Source organism: Lutjanus erythropterus, chromosome 7 (genome assembly GCF_056507025.1).
Source record: "Lutjanus erythropterus isolate fLutEry1 chromosome 7, fLutEry1.hap2, whole genome shotgun sequence".
NCBI classification, from domain to species: Eukaryota; Metazoa; Chordata; class Actinopteri; order Lutjaniformes; family Lutjanidae; genus Lutjanus; species Lutjanus erythropterus.
Genome location: NC_139323.1, coordinates 35,769,318 through 35,783,515, shown reverse-complemented (window position 1 = coordinate 35,783,515; position 14,198 = coordinate 35,769,318). Strand labels below are relative to the sequence as shown.

The 14,198-nt window shown below is 40.5% G+C and overlaps 1 protein-coding gene across 1 annotated transcript in view; it reads right to left on the bottom strand.

Moving 5' to 3' along the window:
* LOC146324319 (contactin-associated protein-like 4) overlaps nt 1-14,198 on the bottom strand; it is a 138,311-nt gene that overhangs the window by 24,022 nt on the left and 100,091 nt on the right. The window contains exons 14-17 of the mRNA XM_084723631.1: nt 12,154-12,316; nt 9,868-9,995; nt 9,008-9,178; nt 3,728-3,946 (exon numbers count right to left, since the gene is read on the bottom strand). Coding sequence (XP_084579757.1) covers nt 3,728-3,946; nt 9,008-9,178; nt 9,868-9,995; nt 12,154-12,316 — 681 coding nt within the window. The remainder of the gene's footprint in view (nt 1-3,727; nt 3,947-9,007; nt 9,179-9,867; nt 9,996-12,153; nt 12,317-14,198) is intronic.

The following is a 14,198-nucleotide window of genomic DNA, read 5'->3' as shown; positions in this document are numbered from 1 at the left end:
TTCTTTTCAGCTGCAGGTGCTGATTTGCCTCCTTTCTTTTGTTTCATTGTCACGCAATTTATCTTGACTTTTTCATATGACTTTTGTTTTTACTCTGTAATGAATGCAGCAAAGTACAGTACTTGAAATGTAAAACACTTCAGCAAACTTTAAATGACTTTTTACTCAAAGTACACAAAAAATAATTTAAAGTAAATTTAATTTGCTACTTCCATCCCTGGAAACCGTATATGACCATTTTTTTTATACTGTGGCACAAAGAATGAAGCAAAAGGGCATAAACACACACATCTGTTCACATCAGCCAACACAGACATTATAACAATACAGAGACATGTGTTGCAGTGTGTATACAAAATTAATTTCTTCCTAAGGCAATAAATGAAGTTGAAGCAGAATAACTTTGTACCATATATATTCACCCAAGGCAATATTACGGCTTATTAATTCAAACTGTGAAACATCCTGTCTTATTAAGTTATACAAGGCAATTTTATATTTAACAAATGGGACACATGATTCATAGCAATATTGATTTCTGTGTGGTACAGTGAATTATGATATCACAGAAGGGAGGCGGCTAATATAATGGATTAACAATAACAAATTCTGGAGCATGTGGCCCTTCACTTTACAAAACAAGAGAGTAGAGACATCCAAATGCAGACTGCTTTGGTGTAAATCAAGTCTTTGCCAAACACAAACACCATTCTCCCACTGCAGTCTATTTCATAATCCCATCACATTTCCATTCAAATATATGAATCCCCCTGCACCGCTGGTAAACAGCAACCAGGACGGTGCGGCCCGTATAAGAAGTGCAACTCATGGTCACTTCTCCCTGGCTGTTCTGGGAGAATTATTAGCTTAACATAGCCAGCCAATCAATGCTCGCCTCCGTCTCTCTGCATCTCTCCAATCTCATCATTATTTTGTTGGTTGATTTTCTCTTCAAAATGTTTGTTTACCCATGAACAAATGTCCATAATATTTGCAGAGAGATAAACCATCATAACACAAGATGGATTTTCATCCCCTCGAACTCAGTTCTACAGATAACAGCGAGAGGTTAAACAGAATTATGAAAGTCTGTGGAAGAGATGAAAGATAATAGAGTTTAAAGTGCTGGACTTGACAGAGCAGACAATAGTGAGACTGTTAAGTTTATGAAAGGCCTCAGATCCTTAAAATGACCCATTTAATGTCAAATAATCAACTTGAATTTATGGTTTAAGGCAGTGGAACTCAGTCCTGGTCCTGGGGGCTCAGTATGCTGCATGTGAGATGTTTCCCTCTTCCAACACACGTGATTCAGTTAAGTAGATTGTTAACCGGCTTATGCAGAGGTTGGCGATGAGCTGATCATTTAAATCAGGTGTGTTAGAGCGGGGAAACCTCGTAAACATGCAGGGCAGGGGGTCCAAGGGTTATTGAGAACCACTGGTTTAATGTTCCCATGAAGTCAGAATTGATGTTTAAGTGTTTTAAGTTACTAGCATTTAACATCAACACATGTAGATGCTGTGGTCAGTAGCTCCTTCAGCTTTGCTTCTTTTCTCATTTAATCTGCTTTTTTTTTTACTTTATTGCTGAAACAGATCGAACATTTGAGAGAAATGCACTTGCAGGCAGTGGAAATAGAGGTGTGAGGTGTGGATAAAAGCACATCGGACCCTGAGACAATCATCAGTCCACAAAGCATCTTCGGCCACGCGGTCAGTTTAGTTGGACACACTGCCGCAGATCTGAGCTGACAGGATGCAACATGCAAGACTCAGAAGAAGAACAAGAGGAGATGGACTCTCTGTTTGCATGGATGATACTTGATTCAAAACACAGTCACAGCTAACCTTGCTAGTTAGAATTAGAGGTAGATGGTAAGGTAAGGTAAGGTGCAGAACAATCCTTCCTTTAAAGCTGCAGAGGCAGAAAGGCTAGAAAAATAGTTGATTGTAAAGGCTCATCTCCAGGATGTGAGATAAAAACATTTTGGGCAGGAGGCTCCCCGTCCCAACGGTCTCCTATAGAGATCGTGCAGTTTACTGAGGCAATTGCAGCAAGTAAGCACTAGCCGGCAGGCACCAGCTCTGTGTTTTGTCCCTCCTGTCTCTCTTCTTTCCCCCCTCCTCTCTGTACATTCACAAAGTCACTCTAAAATGCATTTCTCCTCCGGTCAGCAGTCAACATGGACAGAGAGACTAATTAGCGTACACTACACAGTCGAGCAAGGTGGGCTGCTGCAGCCAAGTTGAAAAGCAGGAGTGAAGATAAATCTGCTTTTAAATCGCAAAAGTTTGACACATAAAGTCTGAGCTTTCCTCCTGCCAGTAAAGGAGTCGGCATCAGAGCAAAGTCAGTGTGACTCTGGTGCTTTTTCAGCCAGAAGCCCCAGTCTGCCCCCGGCTCTCTCCTCCAAAGCTCCCCAGCTCTCAGCAGCAGCCTGTCGGCTCTGTGCCTCAGCTCCGCCTGGTCCTCCCCACGCTGCAGTCAGCAAAAGCCCCATGATAGACACGAATGAACACAAAGTCAAAAGTAACCAGGTGAGCTCGCACACTCCTGGGCTTTTTTTTTGAGTTGCTTTATAGTTTTGGCAGCAGTTACCAATGCTGGAACAGCAGCTTTCCACTAAAGAGACATGCATGTGCAGCTGCACTAGCAGAACAGCCAATAGGAACAGCCAATCTCTGAGATTACCTGTGATTGGAAGAACTCTACTTTTCTCCCAGACAGCTTGATTTGCAATATGCAGAAATGTTATTATAGGATTATTGCTCAATGATGATAAAAACATGCTGCCTACCCCTGCTTTAATGAGAATCTGATGCATAAGTTTTCGTGCAACTTTGATCACAGCAGATGTTGTGAAATTTTCCAATCAACAAGTTAATACGCTCTGCTAGAAGAAGCAGCTTTACAGGCTAAACACACACGGGCCTTAAACACTACATCATCCTTTCTTTGAGTGCAACACAACACACAGCTATTTATTAATTATTGTTCATTGTACTTAACATCTCCTTTCCTCACTGTAGCTCTGTAGCAGATTTTGTTCTCAATACCAGCAGCATTTGTTAACTTTGCTCACTACTTTTTAAGCACCTCTGGCCAGTTGGGTTATAAAAGACACTGAGGATAAGGTTTACTGTTATGAGACACATACAGCTGCCTGGTTTCCAGAACTCCAACAGCTGCTCATGTGGGACTTCTGTGGTGCGTAGCAAAACTTTTCTCCCTGCATTGCAAAACTTGTGTTTAATATGAACTGAAAAGTGGGCAGAGAATTTACTGTGTAAAAGCAAAAAAAAAAAAAAAAATCCACCAAGGTTTAATTTCCCTGAACAGCTGGCTACTTCAGGATAACTTGTTGAGACAAAGAGACTGTAATCTCTTGGTTCCCTAAAAAAATGTTTTTTTTGTGTGTGTGCTTGTAGACACATTTGCATGTTTGTCTGCAAGTGTGTGCATGTAGTGTTAGTCACAGTTGGGGATAAGAAAGGATAAGATGTGACAGCAATTATCACCAGCACTCAGCTGCTAATGAGGTGAATGTTCAAACACCATAACTCTCTACCACATTCCTAATCTTAATCCTTACGATAACTTAAACTAACCCTGGTTCTATTTAAAACTTAAATCCAAATCCTATCACTTTGAATTTTCCTCTTGTCTAACATTTTGAAGGCAAATGAAAAATTGAAACACAGAAATTCACACTCTTGCTTCTCACCTATGAATAACTGGCTGTTGAGCTGTAGATGGATGTGTCCATCTGCAGGAGCTTCCTGTGTGGCGGCGGGGAACTCGTCGACTCGTAGCAATGCCTCCTTCACATTTCGCTCAGCCCGCACGCTGTGCCACCGGTTGTCGTTCAGCGGGACGCTCGTCTCTACTCGCACCTCCAGTGGTCCGTTTCCCACGTCGAAAGAGAAGATGACCTCTGTGGAGGCTGGACAGGAGTGTAATGGTCAGAAAAGTTAGTCGGTGTGACCAAAATCTATCACTGTTTGTGTCACGGTATATATCACAATACAGTAATTGTTTTGTAGATTCAATTAAGAGATGGTTTAAAATACGGTAGGTGTTATTTACACAGCACGGAGCTGTAAATGTAGGCTATGACGTACATTTTGGTTCGGGCTCATTCTCAAACCATCAGAAACATGTTGTCACCGGCCCTCGCAACTTATACAGACACGCACGGTCCCTGTCAGCAGCTGTATTAGACGCACCACACTTTCAACGTGGAATAAAGAGGGAAAAGTCTGCACCTGGAGGAGTTTGGGTAGACAGATAGCTCAAACAACGACAGGACTTTCACCCAGGGGACAGTGGTTTGTGTCCCAAGTGAAACCAACACTTTACTGAAAGTTTTAAGCTGCATAACATTACGGGCATCATGTGACCTGCATCTTGTTGCAAGTCACTTCAGTGATGTCACGTGATGTGCATAACATAACACACTTATTGTATCCCAACCCGAATAGTTCTGTTGCCTTAACCTACCCAAACTGCAACCGTTTCATGTTAAGCATGTGTTAGCGGAGGCTAAGGTACAGCTGCTAAAGGGTACCTTGTACTTGGACAGCTCCCATGGTGGAAACTGTATTGCCAAATCTCTTCTGGTGGACACAGTTCCACCATTGTGTGGTACATACCATCATATCGCCCAACTTTAGATCAGAGCAAGATAAGAGTGAGAAAACATATAAAAGACAAAGACGGCTGTAAACACAGACTGTGCAAGAAGTATTTGGGTGACTGGGTGACTGTTACACCAGCAGAGTGAGTTTGACTTGTTTCCAGCTGAACTCTAACAGGCTGATTAACAAACCTTCCCTCACGCTTTGAGCTAATTGTGTCCTCTGATGAGTGAGACATTGCAAATCCCTTATGTCGCTTCCAAAGGCGTCACAGCTCAGAGACACCAAAACACTTAAAACAATCCATCATGGCACAGTGTGTAATGATGTTGACACTCTAAAAGCTGCAGTCTGTTAAGTAAGTTTTATTTACTTTAACATTTATTTATGAATTTAAAAATTTAATTTGCTCAACAAAGATAAGCAAGAAAATATGTCAGTTTCCAACAGTTGTCTCATTTTTCAGACTTTCTGAGAGAAATGTGTGAAATCCATCCAACCAGTGTTTCACAGTCTGCAGCAGAAGTACGACAGTTCACTATGTGGGTGGAGTAAGAGGAGTGTGAGGCGTTACATTCTTTCTCTCTGGTTTTGAAAAATATTCTGCCAAACTTAATTAACAATATCAGCTTTAAGAATACTTATTTCTTTCAAGAAATCTCAGTTTGGTTTCCAAACGTGTTTCAGTTAGTAGTAAAAATGTGACAGACTTGGATAAAAAGTATTTTTCTGTCACGCTGTTCGTTGGGAAAACATTTCAGTTTGGCTCCAGACTGCGCCATCTTTCATTGAACCCATTAGTCAATTGTGGTCTTCCATCATCATATGTTGGCAGAAAGTGTGAAGTAACTTCCTCCCACCCGTCCATCTGTGGGCAGGATGGACAGACAGATGGACGCAGATCTAAGATGATTCAGAGACCAGCCCGAGGCAAGAGAGAAAGCTGCAGCGACAGACTCACATCTGTTAGTTTCTTTGTGTGAGTGTGCGTGTTTGTAATCTGGCAATAATTTGTTTAATTATCTCATTTGGATGGATGGATTTTGATGAGAAATATATGGTATTTACTAGTTAACTGCATTACCATGAAAACAGATAAACATACAGACATTTACCTTTATGCCCTCCTCAAGACAAAATGTAGTTCCTTACCTTTTTATCTAGTGCCATCATCAGGTCAAAATTTTCATTTGTCCAATACTTTGATTTATGGCCATATACCTGAGTTGTTGTTTTTTTTATTTCCAAGCTGTGTAATAAACAGACACAGAGCCAAATGCCTCCAGAGGCAAACTGATAGACCTACAACCAATGTGTGATGTAGGGTAGCTGGTAAATTAAACTCACCAAATCCTGTGAGAAGTAGGTGAAATACATCTTTCTAAACAGTGCTGTGTCTAAATTCAGTTCCATAATAGTAAACTTAAATGTCTTGTTACTTTCTTCAGTTTGTTGATAAATCAAGTCAACTTTTTTTTTTTAGCAGCAAGCAAATTAACAACAAAACTTTCTTCTTAAAGTTCCCATGAAATGGCCAGTGGACTGCTTATTGCTTTTGTGTTTCCTGTAAAGTAGACAGTTAGAGAGAGACTTGTTGTGGACATTGACTGGCATTCACAGCAGTCAACTACGTTTTGCATTGTGCCCCTTGTCATGGATGGATGGCATGGATGGATGTAATAGGAGGAAGAGCAGTACTGCTAGCCAAGTCTTCTTGGCCTGGGAGCTCACAGTGAACATGGCCAGAGCAGGACCAAAACAGCATCTGAGATCAATGAAGGCTAGTTTGATGGCAGGGAATAGGCCAAGTTTGGCTCCTAGCTGCGTGGGACTAACCAAGCTAACGGCAGTTAGCCAGTACTAACCGAGTCAAAGTAACCTAGCTAACCACTAACTGCTGTTATAGCTTGGTTAGCCCCAGGCTGCTGGGAGCAAGAACACCATCTCTGTGGTCTATTCCCTGTCGTCAAACTGGCCTCCACTGGTCTCGGAGGCTATTTTCGTCCAGCTCTGGCCATGTTCACTCTGACCTCCCAGCCCCAAGTTGCTGGGAGCCAAACTCAACGAAAACACCACTTTAGTGCGACCTCAGTGCTGTATTTCGTGTTGGTTTCGGAGGCTGTGCTTGTCCTGGTTACCGGCTGTCTTCACTGGGAGGCTGCTGAACCCAGTTGTGTTGACAGCTAATGGCAGCTAACAGTTACAATTAGCCACTTTAGCAACAAGTAAAGCTAAAGCCATCTTTGCATCAGGAATAAAGTCATGAAAGTCATGAAGTTGTGCTTTCCCAGAAACACCACAGTCCATTTCCTACAGTGAACAGATGTATTTATCTTCTACGCTCTGCTGCCTCATAAACAAGAAAGCCATTTCATTGAATGAAGATTTAGTATGGGATGAGTCATCAGCCATTTCAAATCATTTGGAAGGAAAAGATGGACTCTGAAAGATCAATAAAAACACACAAGAATATCTACGAAACAACTTTTTCGACATTTTTGGGCCAGAAATGAACACATAGGTGACATATAGATCAATACATGTGCGATACAAACACTCAAATTGGACTTCATGGGAAATTTAAGATGTGTGTTCTAAGTGTGTGCTACGCTAGTGGGACTGAACTTCCAAACCCAATCTAGGCTAGCATGCTGTGGTCATTAATCTTCACAGCACTTACACAGCTCTATTAGGTTAAAAACTTAACCTATAATAAAGAGAGGTGAGCTGAAGGCCACATGGAGTATGTTCATCCATCATGAGACTGCCAGCATGCCTACGCTCCACATTTAGGGGGTGAAGTTAGCAGAGCGGTGACATCTGTGCATGGGCACAACATCATCCCTCATGGCTGCTGCTGACAGTGGTGGGAAAGCTGTGGGATTGTTCAACCATTTGATAGAAAAACCCAGAGGCATAACTTAATTTAGGAAGTGCTCTCTGGCCCAGCTCCAGTCATGTTAACAGCAGTAATAATGATACACAGGCATCTCAACACCAGCTGTCATAATAACAGCAGTAATAGTGCTGCAGCGAGATAAGAGACGCTCGCTGTAACAATGCCGGGGTTTCCCCAAGGAGCACGGGTTCCATTTTTCCTGTGTGTGCGCATTTGTGTGTGTAAGTGAGATATACAGAAAGAAAAAGGAGCGAGGCTACGCTTTAGTTCCCACAGATCACCTGTCGAACAGTGTGACCAGCACTGTAGCATTCGCTACTTGGACATCAGGCTACAGACGTCTACTGCAGCAATAACACATTTTTGTAGGCCATTGAATTGTGGACTTGTGCAGAGAACATAAGCTCAGTGGCAAACAGGTTTTTGCTAATCAAGATAAGCTTCATGAATGAACACCACTTTATGATTTTTGAAGCATAAATGCTAACATAAAAAGCTAACATTAGGCTACAAATAAACTACACCACAGTAATTAAGTCCCTTGCTGCCACCTTCTGACATCTGTATGGAGGCTTGACAGCTGGATATATGATTGTATGTTTGTTTGTTGACTGCAGTTCTGACAGTGTTATCGACGTTGCATGAAGTCTATGAGAATAATTTCCTTCTGTCCATCTTCTGTTTTATTTATTGGGTCGTGTTGGTGATAAACTGTTGTCAAGTTGAAATCAATCAGTTAAAATCAGCTGGAGTGTTTGGAGCGTGTAATGTTTGGTGTCATCATCAGACATGTTGTCAGTGTTTTGATTGGCTGTTTGCGTGAAAGTAGGACTACTTAGAACACAAATGACAATTTTCTGATCTGACGCTCATATGGGCAGGATATTATTTAGTAGTGCCTTCCAGTGGTGTTACAAATCAAAAGTTAAACCAATTTCTGACCTAAAATGACTACGGTTAAGGTTTGGTTAGGTTTAAGGAAAGATGGTTTTGGTTAAAGTTTGGTGAAATACTTTGTTCACTTTGTTATGGGCAGGGAATCATTGTAGTTTGTGCTACTTCATTGAAATTTGGGGACCTTCATTGTCATGATTAAAAGAAACCAACTTTGACTGTCAGTAGAAAACAGGAAGTAAATAGCCCACATTGTAGCCCATATTGACCAACTGATCCACCCCAACACCATGAATGGCTGCCTTTCTAGTTGTGATCTCAGTCCTGCATGTGCGTACACGTCTTAAACTGAGATTTAAAGGTGACGAATATGAAAACAGCTTTCTAGTGTCAAACTCTGCAAATGAAGCACCAATAAGCAAAACACTTTTATTGCAGGGGGACTTTAAACATGTGGGGTCTTTGGTTAATGCTGTCCTTTGTTTGGGAAGGACAGTCTCCTCTTACCAGCTATTTAGAACAAAACAGACATTTAGATGTTAATGAGGCAGAACGCTGCTAAGTTTTCACTTACATCTGAGTTCGATCCGGATGAAATCCTTAATGCCCAGATTCTCCAGGAAGACCCCAGAGGAGGACGGCGTTTTAAACAGGAAGGAGATGTCTGCGTTCAGCTCTCCGTGGAAGGTGGGAAAGTGGAGGTACGAAGTCTCCTTGTCAAAAAACGCAGCGTTCCAGAAGTTGTCTGAGACAGAAACACACAAACGTAAGGGCCTCAATTCTTAAATGCTTCATATCCTTCATTAATTTTTGTTCTCTAATAATAAAAGAATATAATTCTCCCCTTGTTTTTTTCAAAAAGTGGATATATTACTCTGGAACAAAGCTTATTAAAAGAAATCTCATTATGATGGCTGTATAATGAAAATCTTGCTGTAAACAAATGAAGCAACTGTTCAGCTAATTAGCCAAGAACAAAGGCATAACTCCTACTATGCTATCTCATTTATGTTGATTTATCTCTCAGGGTGTTTATTTATTTATTTGCTCATTAAACTGACGGCTGAAATTAGAAGCAATTAAGACTAGGTAACATATACCGCTTAGGTTAGTTTATTATATATCTTTTCATTAAGAGCTGTTATTAAAGAGCATAAAGGGAGTCATCTTTTATCTTTTGGCCTGCTAATTAGCTGTACTATAATTAGCTGCAGCCATTTCTACAATAACAAATTAAATGGCATGAGAAAGACCGTACAGGGATTTCTTTAATTCAGTTCGATGTATAGTTGAATAAAACATATTCTTTGAAAAATATCCATCAAAACTCAATATGCATAACATGAAAATGTAAAAGGAGGCAGCAACATATGAAGAAAAACAAAGGTGTCAATGTGGACACCAGCAACAACTAGTAACTGAAAATGGACTTACTGTCTCCATGACAACGGAGGGGTCCCACCCTATAGGCTGCCTCTGACCCCGGCCGCTGGATGTCACCCAGCACCAGAGACCTGACTGGGAGGGTCTCCTTATGGGTGAGCAGACCTGAGTCATTAGTCCTGCAAGAGGAGAAATGGTGATGATGATGATGATGATGATGATGATGATGATGATGATGATGATGATGATGATGAAGAAGAGGAAGGAAGGAGAGAAGCAAAAAGAGGAAGAAAGGAAAGGAAGAAAAGATAAGGGACAAGGAGAGTAAGGAAGAAGGAGAAAGGATGGGAGAAGGAGAAAGGAAGGGAAGGAAGGAAGAGGAAGGGGCAGGAGAGAAGGAAGAAGAAAAAGAAAGACGAGTAGAAAGAAGGAAAGTAGGTAGAAGAAGAAGGGACGAAAGAAGGAAGGAGAGCAGAGAAGAAGAAGGAAGAGAAAAAAGGACATGGAAGAAGTAAGGAAAATAGTAAGAGGAAGAGGAAGGAAATAAGAAAGAACAAGGAAGGAGAGCAGGAAGAAGGAACAGTAAAGTAGGTAAGTAAAGAACGAAGGAGATGAAGAAGATGAAGAGGAGGGAGAAGATGTAAAGGAGGAAAAAGACATCAATATTAGAAAGTTGAAAACACACAGAAGCAGTGTGAAACTTGCGCCCACCTGAACCCAAACTAAAGCGCGTGTGAAAAAGTGGGACACGCTGTGCTTAGATGACAAATGTTCAATGTCTTGACTGTGTTCGCTGTTCTCTGAGGTTTACAGGTAGACGTTCAAATCAAGACAAGCACTTCAGCTGGTAAACATGTCTCAGCCGACGTTTTGTGGTTCCGAACCAACGAAGGCTGAGTGATTCATCTGCACATTCACCACACTCTCTGAACTCCGCTGTGTTTCAAATTCCAACAGTCGCCTTTGTTGCCGTGACATTTCGTCAAAAAATAAATCTAGGACTGTAGGCGCACATGGCGCCGGTAAATCTGATGTGATGTTGACAGCAGGATAAAGTCTAAAAAAAATAGAGTAGGAGTAGATTTAGGCAGGGAGATAATAGAAAAAAGGACCTTTGGCTGTACAGACAGTAGCGGGATTGGTTACAATCTGAAAATGGGTCTAACTGTAGAATTGGTCACAGGATTTGGGAAGGTGACCTAAATACAGAATTGCTTACAGCTTTGATAAAAGGATTTAAATACAAGATTGGATAAAATGCTTGTGTCTCATGGCTCTTTTCTTTACAATATTTCCTTTCAAAGCTGGACCAAATGTTTTTGTGACAAATGTTGAGTCAACAATGATTTAATGCAGGAAACCTAAAGATTTTAATCTAAATGAATGTCATATCTCACTGAATGTGGTAGCACAGAAGCCTATGGCCCAGTCATGAAAGCACTGCAGCATTAATATAATTACAGGATTACAGACTGGGTGTCAGTGCTGAGAATCATGGAAAAAAAATGCTGTATTAAGTCACTGCTAATGCAAACTGAACATTTCCCACTGTTGAAGCTTTGCATTAAAATCATTTAACTGGTAAGCAACACTGGAAACACAAGTTGACTTTTCTTGCAAAGGTGATACAGCTAATGCGGTGTGTTTGTCAGTTAGCTTAGCATTCAGCCCCATCATCAAAAATGCATCTACAAACAAGAAAATGTCATTTTTTGTGTTTTCTGACCAATCATTCCCCAACTTCTTGACAATATTGACAATAATGACAGTGACTGGCAAATGTTGTGCTAATCCATTCAATTGAAGGTGTCTTGCAAGATAAGTGAAAAGTTTGATCTGCTGGCACAAGAAAAAAAGTTAGGGGATCACGAAAGTTTTTAAAATGCATTCTCTGGGTACCATGGATATGAACCAAATTTCATCAAAAACTACCTTGACCAAAGTGCTGAACTGACAAAACAATATTTCTATCTCTTATGCAATGCCACTAGCAAGACTAAAAATGCATTCTATCTATAATTTCCTCTTTAAGACACCACTATAAATCAGTGGTCATTGTAAGGTCTAGGTAACCATAGGAACAACACCTCTGATAATGCATGCTGAGGTATCCAGATGTAAAATAATGTTCTAATTCTGCATTTTCTTACAGTATATCATAATACCTTATCATTCATTACTGCTTACTACTGAGAAAAAAGCCCCCTGTATTTTGATTAAGACATGCAGCGATTTAACTGTTTTTGGTGATACTTCATTAATATTTCTGGAGAACTTCACTGTTATTGCGTAGGCCAATTAAACTAAAGGACAGAGGAACGTAATGAAGTACAGTACCACTGGTCGTAGTCAGCGTCACAGTTGCAGTAGTGATTTGAATCCAGACAGTTGTCCTGCAGACCACAGGCGCACTGCCGGCTGCCCGGCAGAGCCCCGCCCCAGTACGTCTGGACCTGACCCGAACCCGGTCCTCCCTCCCACCAGCTGAACGGAGCGCCCTCTGAAACACGCACACACAAATACCAACATCTTACATCAGTTTATGAAATGGTCATGAAATATAATCTATTAAAATTTTTGTACATGTATAAAAATAACACATTATCCATCAACATTCTCATTCTGCGGTCAAGTTTGCAATAATAAACATATAAAATAAATATCTTTGTTAAGTTTAGGAAAAGAGTATGGTTTCATATAAAATAAGTACTTTCTTAAAAAAATCAGCACTGACTGTTGAACCCCAGTCTCCTGTTTGAAAGTCCTGTGTTCCTTAAGTGGACTTTCTCGCTGTTCATACTACATTCATACTTATTTTATAGTTGTGTGTGAGGTTGTACGGTAGTCAGTTTATTACCTATAGTAGTGTATGCTATGTAGAGAACTTTTGCAGCTGTACTTCGCTGTCAGAGAGCCTTTTCTTGTAGACCAGCAACTCCTGTGTTCAGCAAGGTAAAACTGCTGATTGCACTATTTGGCTCATGTAACAGTGTTTTTTTTGTCATTAAAAGGACGTCTAAAGGCAAAGTTAAGTGGTGAAAATATTCTAAATATAGTGCAAACTTACACTAATATTGATTTTTTAAACCTTTTTTGCTGCCATCCACAGCATTTCATTCCTTCTCCAAACTGTGGGCGTGCCGACCCACGTCTACTGTAACTAATAAAATGACCGGTCGGTAAGTACCTCATACAGCTCCACGTCAAATAATCCAAATTATCCCTCTAACCACTAATCTTTACTTTGCTTCAGAGAACAATTACACCACAAAACAGAGATGAATTTCACCTAAATCAGCAAAGAGGCAAGACAATAAATCCCACAGTAACCGACAGTCGAATTGAAAATGTTCCTAACAGAATTGTCACTCATCTATGCTTTCATCACAACACATTTTGCAGATCTGTTTAAGTCAGCCCTTGTATATAAAATGGGACACTGGAAGATATTCCAGCCTTTTCCCTTCCTCTCTTCTATTTGTCTTCTTCCATCTGCCCGTCTAACAACACCCATCTCCTCAGGATTTAAACGCAAACCAACACTCTTCTGTCGCTGGTTTTTATTCAGCTCTTACAGCCTTGATCATGCTTTTTTTCCTCACTAAAATTGGATAGATAATGGGCAGCTACTCTATCAAGACATCTCTTCCTCACAGGCTTTCTAAGGGGGGCTTTGTGTTGTAAACAGTGATGCTTCATAAGTCTAAACAAGATGGGCTACTTTCTTTCTCAATCTAAAACTCAAGCCTTCTTTGATCCCCTTTATATTCATATAATCTGTCAATTTTAACAGAATTTCTTGTGTGTTTAATACCTTCTTAAATAAAGAATACAAAGCAGGACAACAAACCAGCTGATTATTTACACGAGAAATAAAACTGTGTTGTAGGGTGAATAAACTTCTAGCTGCTGCAGTGGAGTGAGAAGGAGAAAACACACAACAGAAATGTAATTGATGTTTGAATTAGTTCCTAAATTGACTAAATCAGCAATTCACACTACTCCTCTTTTGTTCCAGATATAGATCCCCCCCGATGCAGAAAAGCTTGCTTTGCAAAGAACTTTTGTGCTGCTATTTAACACTTAACCACTTCACCACACCATCCTCCTCTATCTCTAACGCACGCACAAAAACACACTCAGAGTCGAACGATTACAATAAAACTCAGCAACTTATCACGCATTCATGTGGTGTCTGGAAATCTGACACTAATCTGAAAAAATGAGTTTGTTTTTCTGAAAATTCACATGAACGCCCCCTCAAGTCAGAACAACAAAAATTGGAGAAGAAAGCTGGAGAATATTTGGTACAATACTTGCCAAGTTGTTCTTTGTTTGGTTAATAGCTTTTTATTAAATATATAATATGTAAATTCTGCCCC